Source organism: Tympanuchus pallidicinctus, unplaced genomic scaffold, assembly GCF_026119805.1.
Source record: "Tympanuchus pallidicinctus isolate F22 unplaced genomic scaffold, pur_lepc_1.0 scaffold22, whole genome shotgun sequence".
In the NCBI taxonomy this organism is placed as follows: Eukaryota; Metazoa; Chordata; class Aves; order Galliformes; family Phasianidae; genus Tympanuchus; species Tympanuchus pallidicinctus.
Window position 1 is genome coordinate 1,113,446 of NW_026294739.1, and position 13,925 is coordinate 1,127,370.

At 47.4% G+C, this 13,925-nt stretch overlaps 2 protein-coding genes across 4 annotated transcripts in view; both read left to right on the forward strand.

Moving 5' to 3' along the window:
* Positions 1-13,925, forward strand: part of PLEKHB2 (pleckstrin homology domain containing B2) — a 418,604-nt gene that overhangs the window by 343,760 nt on the left and 60,919 nt on the right. The gene's annotated exons all lie outside the window — the stretch shown is intronic.
* The window catches only part of ARHGEF4 (Rho guanine nucleotide exchange factor 4), a 93,969-nt gene that overhangs the window by 67,787 nt on the left and 12,257 nt on the right, over positions 1-13,925 (forward strand). The window contains 4 exon segments of the mRNA XM_052685574.1: positions 8,708-8,887; positions 11,201-11,395; positions 12,389-12,568; positions 13,197-13,429. Of these exon segments, the coding sequence (XP_052541534.1) occupies positions 8,708-8,887; positions 11,201-11,395; positions 12,389-12,568; positions 13,197-13,429 (788 nt within the window).

Below are 13,925 nucleotides of genomic sequence, written 5' to 3' on the forward strand. Positions count from 1 at the left end.
CATTTTAGTTGGGTAGTGAGGAAATTTGCACTAGGCACCAATGGAAAGGTGCTGTGTTCTGCAGGAGGAACTGCATTTGCTGCATTCTCCCATAGAGAGGAGATTGTTTGCAGTATGGGCTTGGAAATGGGAGCATGGCTCTGGCCTGAGGCTCTGGCTCTGCTGAAGCCATTAGCTCACTTCATCCAGATGGCATGGACTTGAGAAAAGTTAAGAAAATGGAAATACTCAAAAGTAATACTGGCATTTCAGAAGATCCCAGAAATCTGCTGCTGCTTGAATGGGTCTTCTTTACTTAGCATGGAATATTTGGTGGTTTGGGTTTCTGAGAGTGTAATTAAGAAGAACCATCTGCAGAACTACAAAAGAAATGACTAATTTTTACATTCACAGGTATCAAGCAGAAACAAATGCTGGGCAGCTTCCTTTGCCCAACAGTGACAGAACATCAAAGATTTTTGTTCTTTGCCTTCTCTATCAGTGCTGCTGATGTTCAGATTTTCCTCTGTGCTGTTTTCAAAGCAAAGTGTGCACAGTGGTTCTTGGTTTAGTGAAAAGATCTGAAACATTTTGCATTGGGAAGGAGATGACTGGGAAAAGACAAAACAACCTCAAGTTTTGGGTCACCAAAAGCCCACCAGGCTTTTCAACTGGAAAAGGTGAGGAAAGGAAGCAGAGAGCGAATTCTGCATGGTTCTTTTAGGGCAGGGAGAACATCACTGAGAGCCAGGTCTGGAAACTGCTAAGGGATCTCGGTTGGCCTTGGTGTCTGCCAGCACCTACTGGTGTTAGGCAGACTTTGGCACAATGCTGTTAATCCAAAGATATTTTCACAGGACATAGCGGAAATAGAAGGCATTTTATCCTGTTCTGTGCTGTGTGTTCCATTAAAATTAAATGGTGCATGCACACAGAGAGTAGAGTCGTGCCTTGAGTGTCTGGCTTGTCTGGCTTACTGCCTGCTGTGAGCTCAAAGCGACGCTGAACTTTTGATAATTCAGAGCGGTTTGCTAGCAATGCAGTTTGTATCAGCTTTACAATGTTTTCTTCAACCTTATTTGTAAAACAAATTCAGATTAATTTCTCTTGAGGATACAACTGATCGTGTAGCAGCAATCATCAGAGGGCCTGAGGCTCTGGGCCCTGCATGGTTCCCTCTCCTTGCCTTCTGCAAAGAGCGAGGTGCCACACTTGTGCTTGCTGAACTTGGATGCACTGGGCATGGTGGTGGTGTTCAAAGGCCCCTGTCATAGGGCAGCAGGAAAAGAGGCAGAAGGGCAAGAATCTTGGCTTTAAGTCACGGTCGTGGGAGACACGGTGCAAGTGGGAGCTGTCTTGCAGAGAGAAGGGGATGGGAAAGGTGAGTGGCAGCGCACAATGGGACAGTAATCCTACAGATAGTGGGGAGAGGAGAATGGAGACAGCTTGTCACTTAAGTGACAAAATCATGTGTTAATATCCTGTCGCATCTTTTCTAAATAAAAAAGTTTCTATTTCCAATCCTCATTAAAATTTAGGCATCAGAAAATATAGGACTTGTGCTGACTAGGTATTTGTTTGCTATCCTGCAGTGAATGAAGACTTCAGAACTGCTGGTGAGCTGAAGAAGGAGTCAGTAGGTCTGCTGTCCTCACCTACAGCCAGACTGGAACTGACATCTCGTAGTTCTGTGTGTGCCCCAGAATGGGTCTTGTTCAAATCTGAGCACTCAGTCCCAGCCTCACTCCTTCCTCATCTTTGAAAATAAGGGAGGAAAGCGTGGCCAATTTCAGGTTCTGTCCCAGCACCTGCCCGGCTCTGCTGCCATCAGGTGAGCAGCTGCAGAGGGGCTGCAGCATTCCCCAAAGCACCAGAGCACCCATCAATGGCACTAGGAAGAGAGGTTCTGCCATAGCCGTGCATTTGGGCCTGAACCTGGAGCTACAGGTGCTGAGTGAGTGGGAGAGGTGTGAGAAGTGGGTTAGCCTGAAGTTGGAGATACTTAAATCACTTTTAAGCCTCAGAGCGTTTAAAGCTCCTTAAGCCATTTAAAGGCTTTAGATGGGTTTAAAATGCTTAAAACACTTTAAGGCCTTAGATGAGTTTAAGCTGTTTAAGCTGATTTAGAGCTTTAGAATGACTTAAGTTCCCTTTGTGAGCTAAAGGAGGTTTTTAGGTCCTTCAAGCTCTTAATTGTGGAGGCCTTCTTGAGCAGCCCTCAGTGGGGATGCAGCACCCGCCCATCCTGTAGCCTGTGCTCAGGGACTGCTCTCTGAGTGCATCCCAGGAAATTCCTTGGCTACGCTTTGGTCCACCTTTATTTCCCTCCACTTTTTCTCATTTGGGCAGAAAAAAAAAAGCAGCCAGGGGTTGAAGAGCAGCGGCTGGTCGAGGAGCAAGATGTGGCCTTGCTCGGTGTGCCTGGCGAGCGGTGCTGTGTGGGATCTGCTCTGAGCTGCACGGAGTGCTGTGGTGGTGATGCTAAATGAAGGGCTGAAGCAGTGATTGAGCGCCTGGTGGGAAGGCAGGGCCAACCCAGGGGAGCTCAGGTGTATGAGTGTGCTGGAAGGGCTGGATCCAGGATTCACCCCTTCCCAGACCTCATTTAAGAATGAGGACATCTCTTGCTGCAGATTCCTGCTTACTTGAGCCCTTCTGAAGGTGAGCAGCTCTTTTCCTTTGCTTCTGTATCTGTGGCTGTTCCCTTGCTGTAGCCAAAACTTTACCACCCTGCTATTATTGCAGTACTTTCCATCCCATTATGGCATTGCAAGTGCTAAGCTCACTTCTGCCTAAGAAGCCATGGCAGGAAGATGGCAGCCCTGCCCAGAGGACATCTTAATGTCCTTGTAATTACTGCGTTAGCAATTGCTAATTTTCCAGCTGAATGAGAGTGTTTCTGTACCTCAGGGAACTTATCTGTCTGTGTCAAATTAACTTTTTTGGGACTCACCTTTTCAAGAAGCGGGTAATACAAATAGCCAAAATGGAAGATAATACACTGGCTTTCTTCAGTGTTTGTTACTAAATTCATTCTGTAAGATCTGTTCTGTAGGGCTGGTCAGGAACACTTTCAGATATAACTTGGGATAAGTATGGCTTGGTTCCTTCCTTTGTGTTTAAGATCCTGCATGTGCTAGAGGTTGTATCCAGATACAGAGTGGCCTTGCCTAATCTCCATGTGAAGCTATCTGTGTTTGTATGGCATCCTGTGGTACAGCTTCGTCACGCACCACAGGAAGAAGTGCTGCTTTTATGCTGAACTTCTCACTGGGCACCACAGGCCTTGCATTAGGAGCTTGCCCCTCCTTTCACAGACCTTCATCTTGTGCTCAGCCTCTGCTAACCTTACTCTGTTGCAGCTTCAAAGTCCGCCAAGCTTGTGCTGGCCCAGAAGCCCTTCCAGTCTTTGGATTATTGTTGCTCTTTGTGCCTTTTATAGTTCTCTGCCTCTTTCTTTTGAGTCATCCCTGACATTCAGACTCTCTGACCCTGATGCTCCAGGCTGATGGTTTCCTAAATCTGTCTGCAGAGACATTCCTGAGGAGCAGCTCATTTAGAATCAGTCATCTGTGTCAGATGCAGCTTGTTCTACATTTGTCAGCACAGAATTTCATTTGCTATTTTATCACTCAACTCAGTCAGCGTTGTATCTGTTTGAAAAGAATATGAAAGTCTATTTCATTTACACCAGAAAATAAACGTCTTAGGCTTAATTTTAAATAACCATCCTCTAGAAATGTGCATGAAAGATTTAAATGGAAGCTGTTTAACAGCTTTATTTACTCTAGACACTACCAGCAACTGCTGGAAGTAACGAACATTTAACCACTAGATGTGATGCAAAGATAACCTTTTGCAGAGTGCTATCAAGTTTGATAAGGACTCAGCTCTTGTTTCTTCAGTGCCAAAGCTTAAGGATGTTAGTTCCACAGATTAGTAGGCTTTTAATGTACAGGTCATGGGAAAGTGATGCTCAGGGTACTGAGGGCGCCAAAGGACCTAGCTGAACAAACAGCATCCCTGGCTGCGAGAGACTGACCCGTGCTTCCATTGGAGCTTTCCTAGCCTATTTCAGCTGAAAGTAAAATGGTCTAAAGCAATTCCTGCCTATTTGCTTTGCATTAAAATAATCAGCTGCTGTACCTTTAGTGAGGAATTGGGAACTTCTTGCATCGCTTTGGTCCTTGAAGAACCACGTGTGCCTGGGTTCACAGCAGGGAGGCCCAGTGCTGTGCCCTCAATGCCTGGAGGACAGCCCTGTCTCTGGTCTTCTGCCAGGCTGCTGCCCTCCTGCAGTGCTCTGAGACTTCTCGGGGCCACTGTGTGGGGAGCTTCACCTCTTCTCATCTGTTTAAAGCACTTCTGAGTGGGAGCCTGCACTCAGATGGTATAAACAGAAGGGAATGATATACTTGGTGCTAGTCTGAATGGTTTCGTGGAAAGCTGTTCTTACCAAATAAATGGTTCTCTACACGCTGACACAGTAACTCAATGCCCACCATAGGCCAACAGAGGTCTGTGAGATAAACAGCCCTTGTCCACCATTAAACAACAAAGCTACTGGTTTTGAGAGGAAACAAGAGTGAGCTGTCAGGGTGATTTGAGAACTATCCCATCGGGTTTTGGCTCAAGGGCAAGGCAGGCTGACTTCTCTAGCTGCTCAGTAAAGCAGCCGTCTGTGTGCATGAAGCACTACCATGGGACAGGAGGAAAGTGGAAGCTTTTTTCTGACTCCTCTGCTGCACTTTGCATGAGAGAATGTGTGAGAGGGACTCTGAACAGAGCAGCAGTGTTGGGGTCTGTACTGCAGGGCCAGGGCTGCTGCAGGTGGCAGAGCTGTGTGTGCTGACCTGGCTCAGGTCAGCCATTGGGGAATGCAGCCCTCCTAGCACCCATTCAGCTCCCTAGGAAGCGCTCCAGCAGTGCTCTGCTCATCATGAAAGGAGCCTGGTTTGGTGTCACAGAACATTCCATTTCATTGGCACCCTGTTCCTGAGCTGTCTTGCTCCTACTCTCTGCACTTGCACTCCTTTTTTTGCTCTATGTAGTACAGTGTAATTAACATCAAAAGAAAGCTATTCAAATTTTATTCAAATAGAGCCAAGTAGCTCAAAGATGCATGCTTCTTAAAGCGGTCTCCATCCCTCCTTCTGTAAGCTGTCTAGATCTTTTATCTCTGCATGGATTGCCTGGAGCTCCTGTCAGAACAGGGAATTGCATTGAGGTGTTCAGCCTGAGACAAAGGGGCTGAGCAGCCGGCATTTGGACACACAAAGAAGACAAGGGCCGTGGCATGCCAGCTCCATTTCATGTCCTGGACTTCATTTGGGGCAGCTATGTGCAACAGCCCCAAGTGCATCTCCTCTGTGGCATGGCTTGCAGTAGCAGTACAGCAATTCCTCCACCTCACACCCTCTTGCCATGCTAGCTCGAGTAACCTGCACAGCACTTTCCTGGTGCCTGCCTTTAGCATCAGTTGTCTGTAAATGAGCAGTGAGGCTGCAGCTGCGCGAGCTGTAAAGCAAGCAGCTGTAGATGCACAGCAATGCTAATGCAGTGTTAGAGCTCCAGCTGATTTTCAGAACATCTGCGTTAGCACTGCCTCTGGGTTGCAAACAGTGCTGCCTGCAGACTTGCCATAAACAAAGGCAAACTTGTCTGTTGTGCTGCCAGCTGTAGTAGTTCCAGCAGCTGAAGGTGGCTGGGTTTGTGTTCATATTCTAATGCTTCTCTTCTAGGGTCTGGTTCGGGGCAGGAGATGGTGGCTCTTCAAGAACGTGCATTGAATTGTTCTTGATGTTACAGAGCCAACAAGTAGATGTCATTTCATATGGACAGAATAGTTGTTTTTCAAACCTTGCTGTAATTGCAAAGATCAAAACCAATGGTAAGATGAGCCACCTTGGGCCTAGGAGCTGCTATGCCTAGAAATGAGGAACGTTCCCTTTAACACATGCTCCTCTGGAAGATGAACAGCTCTTGAAATATAGCCAGATGATTGTGCTGTGCTCTACCACATTTTGCAGAAAATCTTTTTTCTGATGGCATGTATAGTCCTTCCAGGGGTGGGGAGTAAGAGCTACAGACCTTTATTCCCCATTAAAAGGATGATCCTCACTGGGGATGCTGCAGCTGCTTGCAGTGCTGCACAGTGACACGGATGCCCAGAGCTGCCCCACAGTAATCACTCTGGGAAAGGGACTGTCACATTGAGTGTGTCTGGTGTTTCTGTACAAGCCCGGGAACTGCACTTGGGTACAAGTGCAGAAATAGTGTAAGACACAGATTTGTACAGGCTGAGGGTTAATAGAAAAACAAGCAGTGACTGTGGTGATCGTTAATTGCTTTGCATTGCTCCTGTGCCTGCTCTGCTGCTGCAGCACCCCGGTGTGTGACCCCAGATGGAGCAATAGAGGGAGGAGACAGCCTGCAGGCACGTCTGTTTGAAGTGGTGTTTGGATAAACTCAGTAAGATAATTCAAAGCATATATAACATTTTTTCTTTATTTCTTGCTTTACTCTGTATTGATCATTCCGCCCTACAAACATGGTGTTTGCTGCCTGTCAGCCCCTAACCTGCCTCTTAGGTGTTGTTTCAGACCTACCTTTGGATGAGAGCTGCTCATCTGATCTATCTGCTTGCCTGTGGTATTTGGCCAGGTGATGGTAGGTCAGTCCTGACTTTCTGTATTTGGCAAACATATTCACAGTTTGTTCTTGAACACAGAAAATATAGGGCAGGAGCAGCCCTGAGCTCCTCCTCTCATTGAGGTGCTGAGCCCCAGCAGGCTGGTACCACAGGTATTGAAACCATCACACCACTGGTGCGCTGCTGTGCGATCGTCACAGCACTGCAAAGGACGTCTGCTTGATCTCCCTCTGGCCACAGGTATGCCACATGTGCCAGCTGCTGCCCCACGCTTACACAGTGTGCGCCAAAGATACTTGGATCTTGGAAAGAGCCGTATTCTTTCTGCACTGGTCAGGGGTTGTGTGCTGTAGAGCTTGCTAACGCTGTTCTCTGCAGGGATTTACGCACTGGTGTGGGTGCTCACAGAGCCACAGCCCCTGCCCGTGGGAGCACAGCCCTGTGTGTGACAGCAGCTCCCACTGAGCCTTTGCTGAGCTTCTGCTCCCCTGTTGTCCACTCTGCGGCTCAGCTGCTGTTTCTGTGACAAGCTACATTTATGCCTACCTGCAGCTGTTTGGTTTGCCAGGGTTATCCTCTACCACTGCAGCCTAGGCTGCTTCAAGGCATGCAGTTTGGTCCTGCTGTGTTGTTGGCTGGGTTGTAGGAGCACAGCTCTGCATTCCCTGCTGGTGGGACCACACCTCGGTGACTGCTTGGCCCGCAGGCAGCAGAAAGTGGGCAGTGTGGGCAGCTGGGAACCTCCCACCCTCCCCTTCCCCATCACCCTGATGTTATTTTTGTCAAAATGGATGCGCTGCATTAAGCTGCTTCTGGTTCAGTGAAGGGGCATTTGCTATCCAAAGGCAGACTATATTTGATTTTTTTTTCCCATATGCCTCCAGTTAACTGTCTCCTGATTCACTGTACTGTGATTATCCTGACATTCTTTTATAACATGCATCTTTTTATAGCTTAGAGAAACAGTAACCTAGAGCAGCAGGTAACTATGAGGGTGCTAACCTAAGATGCACATCATGGATTATGCCTGCAATACGTAGCAGGGGTGACACTGCTGCAGTGTAGGATACAGTCATGGACAGTGGTTTTTCTCTTCCTTATGCCTCCTGGACTTCTCTTTCCATTATCTTCCCAGAATTTATCAATGTACCATTTATTTTTTCTTAGAAATACAGCACTTTGCAGCCACGGTAGAACAACCAAGCCCCTTTTCTAGTGGTACGTGCTGCTTTGTTGGGGAAATGTTGGTGTTTGGAGCCTCATTTTGCCCAGGCTTTGAGGTTGGTGCATGATCTGTAGTTGCAGTTCAGCAGAGGCTCTGACATGGCAACCCATGGGTGCTGGGCAGGTCTGTCACAGAGCAGCAGCACCAGGTTACAACCAGCTGCACCACAACTAAGGTGGATGGCTGGGAATGGCATCACCTACCTACAGACACCATCATCACTGCCTTCAAGAGCTCCCTCCTAGTCATGTTGGCACTTTGGTTTGGATTATGTATTTAATTGCTGAGGATTCCTTTTTTCTAGAATAGACCCTCTATGAGATGTGTTGTAAATAACTGCTGGACCTCAGCATAATTACTTGAACTCTCCAGGAGACTTACTTTAAGCGGCTTAAGTGCTATGTTTAACCACTCTAAAGATTTAAAGCTCTCTCTGTCCTAGGCCAGCTCTGAGGCCTCAGAATACTTTCTGCTCTGAAGTACGTCTCTAAAAATATTGACACTCAAGCTTTTATTTCAAGGCTTTCCATAGCAGGGCTGTGCTAGCAGCACAAGAGCATCCTCCACTGGCAATGTGCTACTGCGGAGCCCTGTTTGCTCACAGAGGCACTAATTCCAGAATATCAAATTTACACTTGTGTCCGAGGGATTGGGAATGAGTGCTATTGAGAGCAAGGTCAGCCAAAGCACGTGCCAGCCTGGCACCAGCTCCTTCTCACGTGTGTGGTGGCGAGCGAGCAGCAGGCAGCGCTCACCTGGTTTGGCTCAGCAGCGATCGCCCCAGAGCTGCGGCCGCTCTGACTGCACTGCTGTTGTTGGGCAGCTAACAGCCTCACCTGCTCTGTCCACAGCTCATCAGCGATGGCAGCGTGGTGTATGCAGAAGCCCTCTGGGACCATGTCACGATGGACGACCAAGAGCTGGGGTTCAAGGCTGGCGATGTCATTGAAGTAATGGATGCTACCAACAAGGAGTGGTGGTGGGGAAGGATTCTGGACAGTGAAGGCTGGTTTCCAGCCAGCTTTGTACGGGTAAGATTTTGATGGCTTTTTCCATACCTCTTCGTTACCACTGGATGTTCTTTTTCCCGAGATTTTGAGTTCCTCAGTGAGTGCTGAGCACTGTGACTTCTGGGATAGTTGTTCCACATGTGCTTGTCTCTGTTGCTCTGTGCTGGGTCACTGTACGCTGGGCCCTCCCAGATGAGATGCCATCAGTGTGGAGAACTCCCTCTTTGCAGTAAATCAGAGCAAAGGAGGTTTAGTTGTATGCTCTGGAGCTAAGCTGAGCTGTGCCAGCTGAGGAGCTGCCCGCATGGTGGTTTGACACCCTGGTGCTCCTTACCCATGTTGTAAACTTGGCTAGTCTGTATCTAAGCACCCAGCATCACCTTTAGGAGTGAGCAACAAATGCTCCTAGTGGAGTCCCACACACAGCAGACAGGTCTTTGCTCTAGGGGTCACTTCAGACAGTACAGATGAGCAGGGCACCAATAAGTGCCTATACAGAGACAGCTGTGTAGAGCAATCCAGACAGCCTCCGCTTACACAGAGCAGAGGTTAGATCCATTTCCAGCACTGCTTTCTGTAACACATCTGACTTCTCTGTACAAGTTGGGGAGGTAAAATTAGAGCCTGGGCACTCCTTTCCTTCTGCAAGGAGAAAAACTGCTGTCCTTTTGTTCAGGCTTTGCCTGTTGGTGAGGATGTCTGAAAGCATTCATTGTGTTAGGGTGTGAGCGCTGCACAGGCGATTAGGTGCCTAAGGGCAGAGAGATTCTTAGCAGCTCAGCTTCTAATCTGGGTCACTTTAGATCATAAGTGACCCAAAATCAGGTGAAGCATGAAAGGAAGTAATCTGGTGTCTGTAGCAAAGGTCCTTGGAGAAGCAGAGCAGAAGCTCTAGAAGCTGTGAAACACTTGGTATAGCTTCTGAGAAACTGTCTCAGCTGGATGATTGTTCCAAACAGTGTATGGTTTTGCAAGTAAGATTGCTAGGACCAAATTCTCAGCAGTAGTGGGGACAGAACTGCTTTTTCACAGTCAAAACACGCTCCTTTTTTATTTTCATATTACCGACAGGCTGTTGTCCTGGCTGGCAAAAACCTCTAGCAGTATTCCAGGGGAAATCAGACTGGTGCTACCATGCAGGGATGCAGAATAACAAGTTATTTTAGCAGAGCAATTACACCACTTACTCTTAGCAACCAACTGAAGATTTCCTGCTAATTACCACCAGGTCTCAAGCTTACTGCTGGGAGGGGCAGTGTAGGGCTCTCAGTTACTCCAAACAAGTTCCAGGCTGAAGTCTGAGCTTAAGACCAGCCATGTTGTTCCACTCACAGTGAAAGAAAGGCCAGACTGCACATCTGGGGGGCTTCACCTACTGTAGGCAGTGAGTCAGTGCAATCTATGCCTATGTTGGCGAGGGATGGGTATGCATCTTTCATAGAGATAAGTGTACACAAAGAGGTAAATAATCCTGACTAGAAGAGGCTACATGAAAAGCTTACAGCAGATCTGTTACTGTACCAACACTGCTTTTATTTACACATGTTGCTGCCTCAGAGCTTTTCATTTGTTCTTTGTGCTGAGATTGATGATTTGTGTACAGAATATTCCCATGGGTGCTCTGAGAGCTACTGAATATGCAGCAGCAATGCTTCTATGGAAATAAAACTTGCAAGTGGAATGCACAAATAAATTTCTCACTATTAATTAAGGTACTTTGGTACTGCTAACAAAACAGATTCTGCAGAGCAGGTCTACAAATTGCTGGTGTTTGGCTCTGCTCACACTGTGCTGCCATCTCATGGGCAATGTGAAGGAACCACGAGTTGCACACACAGCTCTGTAATGTAATGCCATTCTGCACTGCACTGCATGCTCACTGGCATCTGTATTTGTTTGAAAATTAAAAAACAAGTTATCTGTAGATAATCTTGGGGAAGCGGGTACTGAGAGGGCCTCTGTTATGTACAGTATGGGAATAACAATAAAACTGCTCCAAGAAAAAGCAAATATTTACTTGCTCCCTTCTCTTTCCATAAGAGCCCCCTCGTGAGTACACAGGCAGATTTCTCTTGATAAGCCATTTCCTGTCCTGATTTTGTATGTAGTGTAGACAGAACTTCATCTGTCTGGCCTTACATTCTGGGGAGATACGCTTACATATTGCTTATCATGGGAAAATACGTTTATAGGTAATATTACCTCAGTGTTACACAGCATTCCCCTTCACTCCCTTCCCAGCTCAATCCTTGTCCAGCACTCAGTCAGCTCTCCTTTCTCTGGATGAGCTGTATGTAGCAATGTGAATGGCAATGTGTTGTGTGTCCCGTCCAGCTCCGAGTGAACCAGGATGAACCCATGGAAGATTACCCTGTAAAGGTGGAGGGTGGCAAAGACGACGACTCCAGCAGTGGCACCCGGCGCTTTGGGATGGGGCAGACCACCAAAGACCAGATGAGGACCAACGTTATCAATGAGATCATAAGCACAGAACGAGACTACATCAAGCATCTCAAGGACATTTGTGAGGTAAAGGAATAAGGGGGAAGTGAATGCAAGGACTTCTGTAAAGGAAACTATAGGGTGTTCTGTTTTGTGCCCAGGTGGAGGGTTCCTAAGTGGGTAACTTTCCTCCTCTGAATACTAATGGCATTTCCATCAGTGTCTGCTCTGCTACATGACATTGCACGCTCAGAAAACAGAAGCCAATTCATTACAGCAACATCCCAAATGCCTCTGTTTTGGGAGCATCCAGTTGGGCTCTGATTAAACGGAATTAATTGCATTTCCCAAGACAGAGAAAAGTAAACGTCTAGCACTGCTGTCCTCCTTAGTATCTGTTCTGAGGTAATACAGTCAGCAACTCCAGCCTTCAGGCAAGTTATGCTCAGATCGAAACAACTGGGGGACATTCAGCCAATAAGATCTTTCACTTCCAAATATGCTGAGTATTCTGACACCTCTTCCAGAAGTGACACGCTGTCAGATACACTGGGGCAAATTAAGGTAATTGAGAACGAGTTTGAAGGAACATAGATTTTTTTCACTACAATGACACAAAACCATGCCCTCCAGGAGAGCCAGCTGGGGAAAAGCAGCACACACCAAACCCCCTTTCCTCCTGGTGAGTTCAGAATTCCCTTTGTCACCTCCTTCTCCCTTGATTCAACCAGGCCTTTGCAAACGTGAGCATCCAAACCAGATCCTCAGCTGGATTTAGTTGTCAGTGCAGTGGCCAGCACAACCCCATAGCCTGCAGACAAAGCTGTTTTCTACAGGAGAGAAAGCAGCTCTGGGATCCTTCAAGTGCGGGTTACAGCATCGTTTAAGGCAGTGATATGACTGTGGGCTGATTCCTATTTCTACCATATTTTGGGTGGCATTAGAAGAAATAATAGCCTAAGGCATGGATGCACTATGAAGGAAGGGGCAGCTGAAGCACAGCTAATTGCAGTACTGGGGTTTTCTCCTAGCACCTCTGAGTCAGTGCCCAGCATGCTTTCTCATCTGGTTTCCTCTTAGGGTTACATTAAGCAGTGCCGCAAAAGAGCCGACATGTTTACAGAAGAACAGCTGAAGACAATCTTTGGGAATATTGAAGACATCTACAGATGCCAGAAGAAATTTGTTAAAGCACTGGAGAAGAAATTCAACAAAGACCACCCACATTTAAGTGAGGTTGGCTCCTGTTTCTTGGAATATGTAAGTACATTTGACTTATGGGCAGGGGTAGCTGAGCAGGGATTAGGACAGAGGAAATTGATCTGACAAGTTCTGTTTAACCTCCCCCCAGCCAAGTAACCCCTAGTTCTCCTGGCTGCAGGTTGAGCTCTCTCTCAGGTAAGCTGTGCAAGCACTCTGCTAGCCACAAACATCAGGTCTGACAGCTTCAGAATGCCAGGGGAGCACATCATTTATCCCACAGCGCGCTGTGAGAGATTCAGAGCCATCACTCAGAGAAAGACAGATAGTCAATCCCCTCATTTCCTTCCAATACTTGAAGGGAGCTTATAAACAGGAGGGGGAACAGCTGTTTACAAGGGTGGATAGCAATAAGACAAGAAGGAATGCTTTTAAAGTGAGACAGGGGAGGTTTAGGTTGGATATTAGGAGGAAGATTTTCACCCAGAGGGTGGTGAGGCACTGGCACAGGTTGCCCAAGGAGGCTGTGGATGCCCCAGCCCTGGAGGCATTCAAGGCCAGGCTGGATGTGGCTCTGGGCAGCCTGGGCTGCTGGTTGGTGACCTGCACACAGCAGGGGGTTGGAACTGGGTGATCATCGTGGTCCTTTGCAACCCAGGCCATTCTGTGGTTCTGTGATTCTTCACAGCAAACGGAGTTTCAGATCTACTCTGAGTACTGCAACAACCACCCCAACGCCTGCATGGAGCTCTCCCGCCTCACCAAAGTTAACAAGTACGTCTACTTCTTCGAAGCCTGCCGCTTGCTGCAGAAGATGATTGACATCTCTCTGGATGGGTTTCTGCTGACACCAGTGCAGAAAATCTGCAAGTACCCACTGCAGCTGGCTGAACTGCTCAAATACACCAACCCTCAGCACAGGTAGGTCAGCGTGGTGGGAAGCAGAATGGCAACACCTGTCTTGTGGAAACTGAGGCTGACACGTAATTGCATGCTGAGGGCAGCTTGCTGAGTGCAGCCAGTGCTGTGATTCTGCTGATATCTTGTAGGAACCAGGAAAAAAAAGCATTCTTCCATCAAATACGTAACTTTCAATGACAGTAGCACTGGGCTTCCCTGTCTGTTAGAGACCTGATGTTATTAAGTTCCTTTCATTGTGGTGCTTTTCTGGTTTCCTTGGCCCACATATCTGAGATACCAGCACACACAGACTTTGGAGTTTGTTCCTGGGATGATATTATTGACAGCTTTGCCTCCAAAAGCACTGGTTATTATAGCCCAGAACATCCATGTACCCACACATGTACAGCATGTCAAGGCTGAGAGGCAGTCTTGAGTTCTGTTTGGTGCTTTCCCTGAGGAAACTCATGGCCTACAACATCAGGCCACGTGCACTCAGTGAATTCTTGCCCTAGCT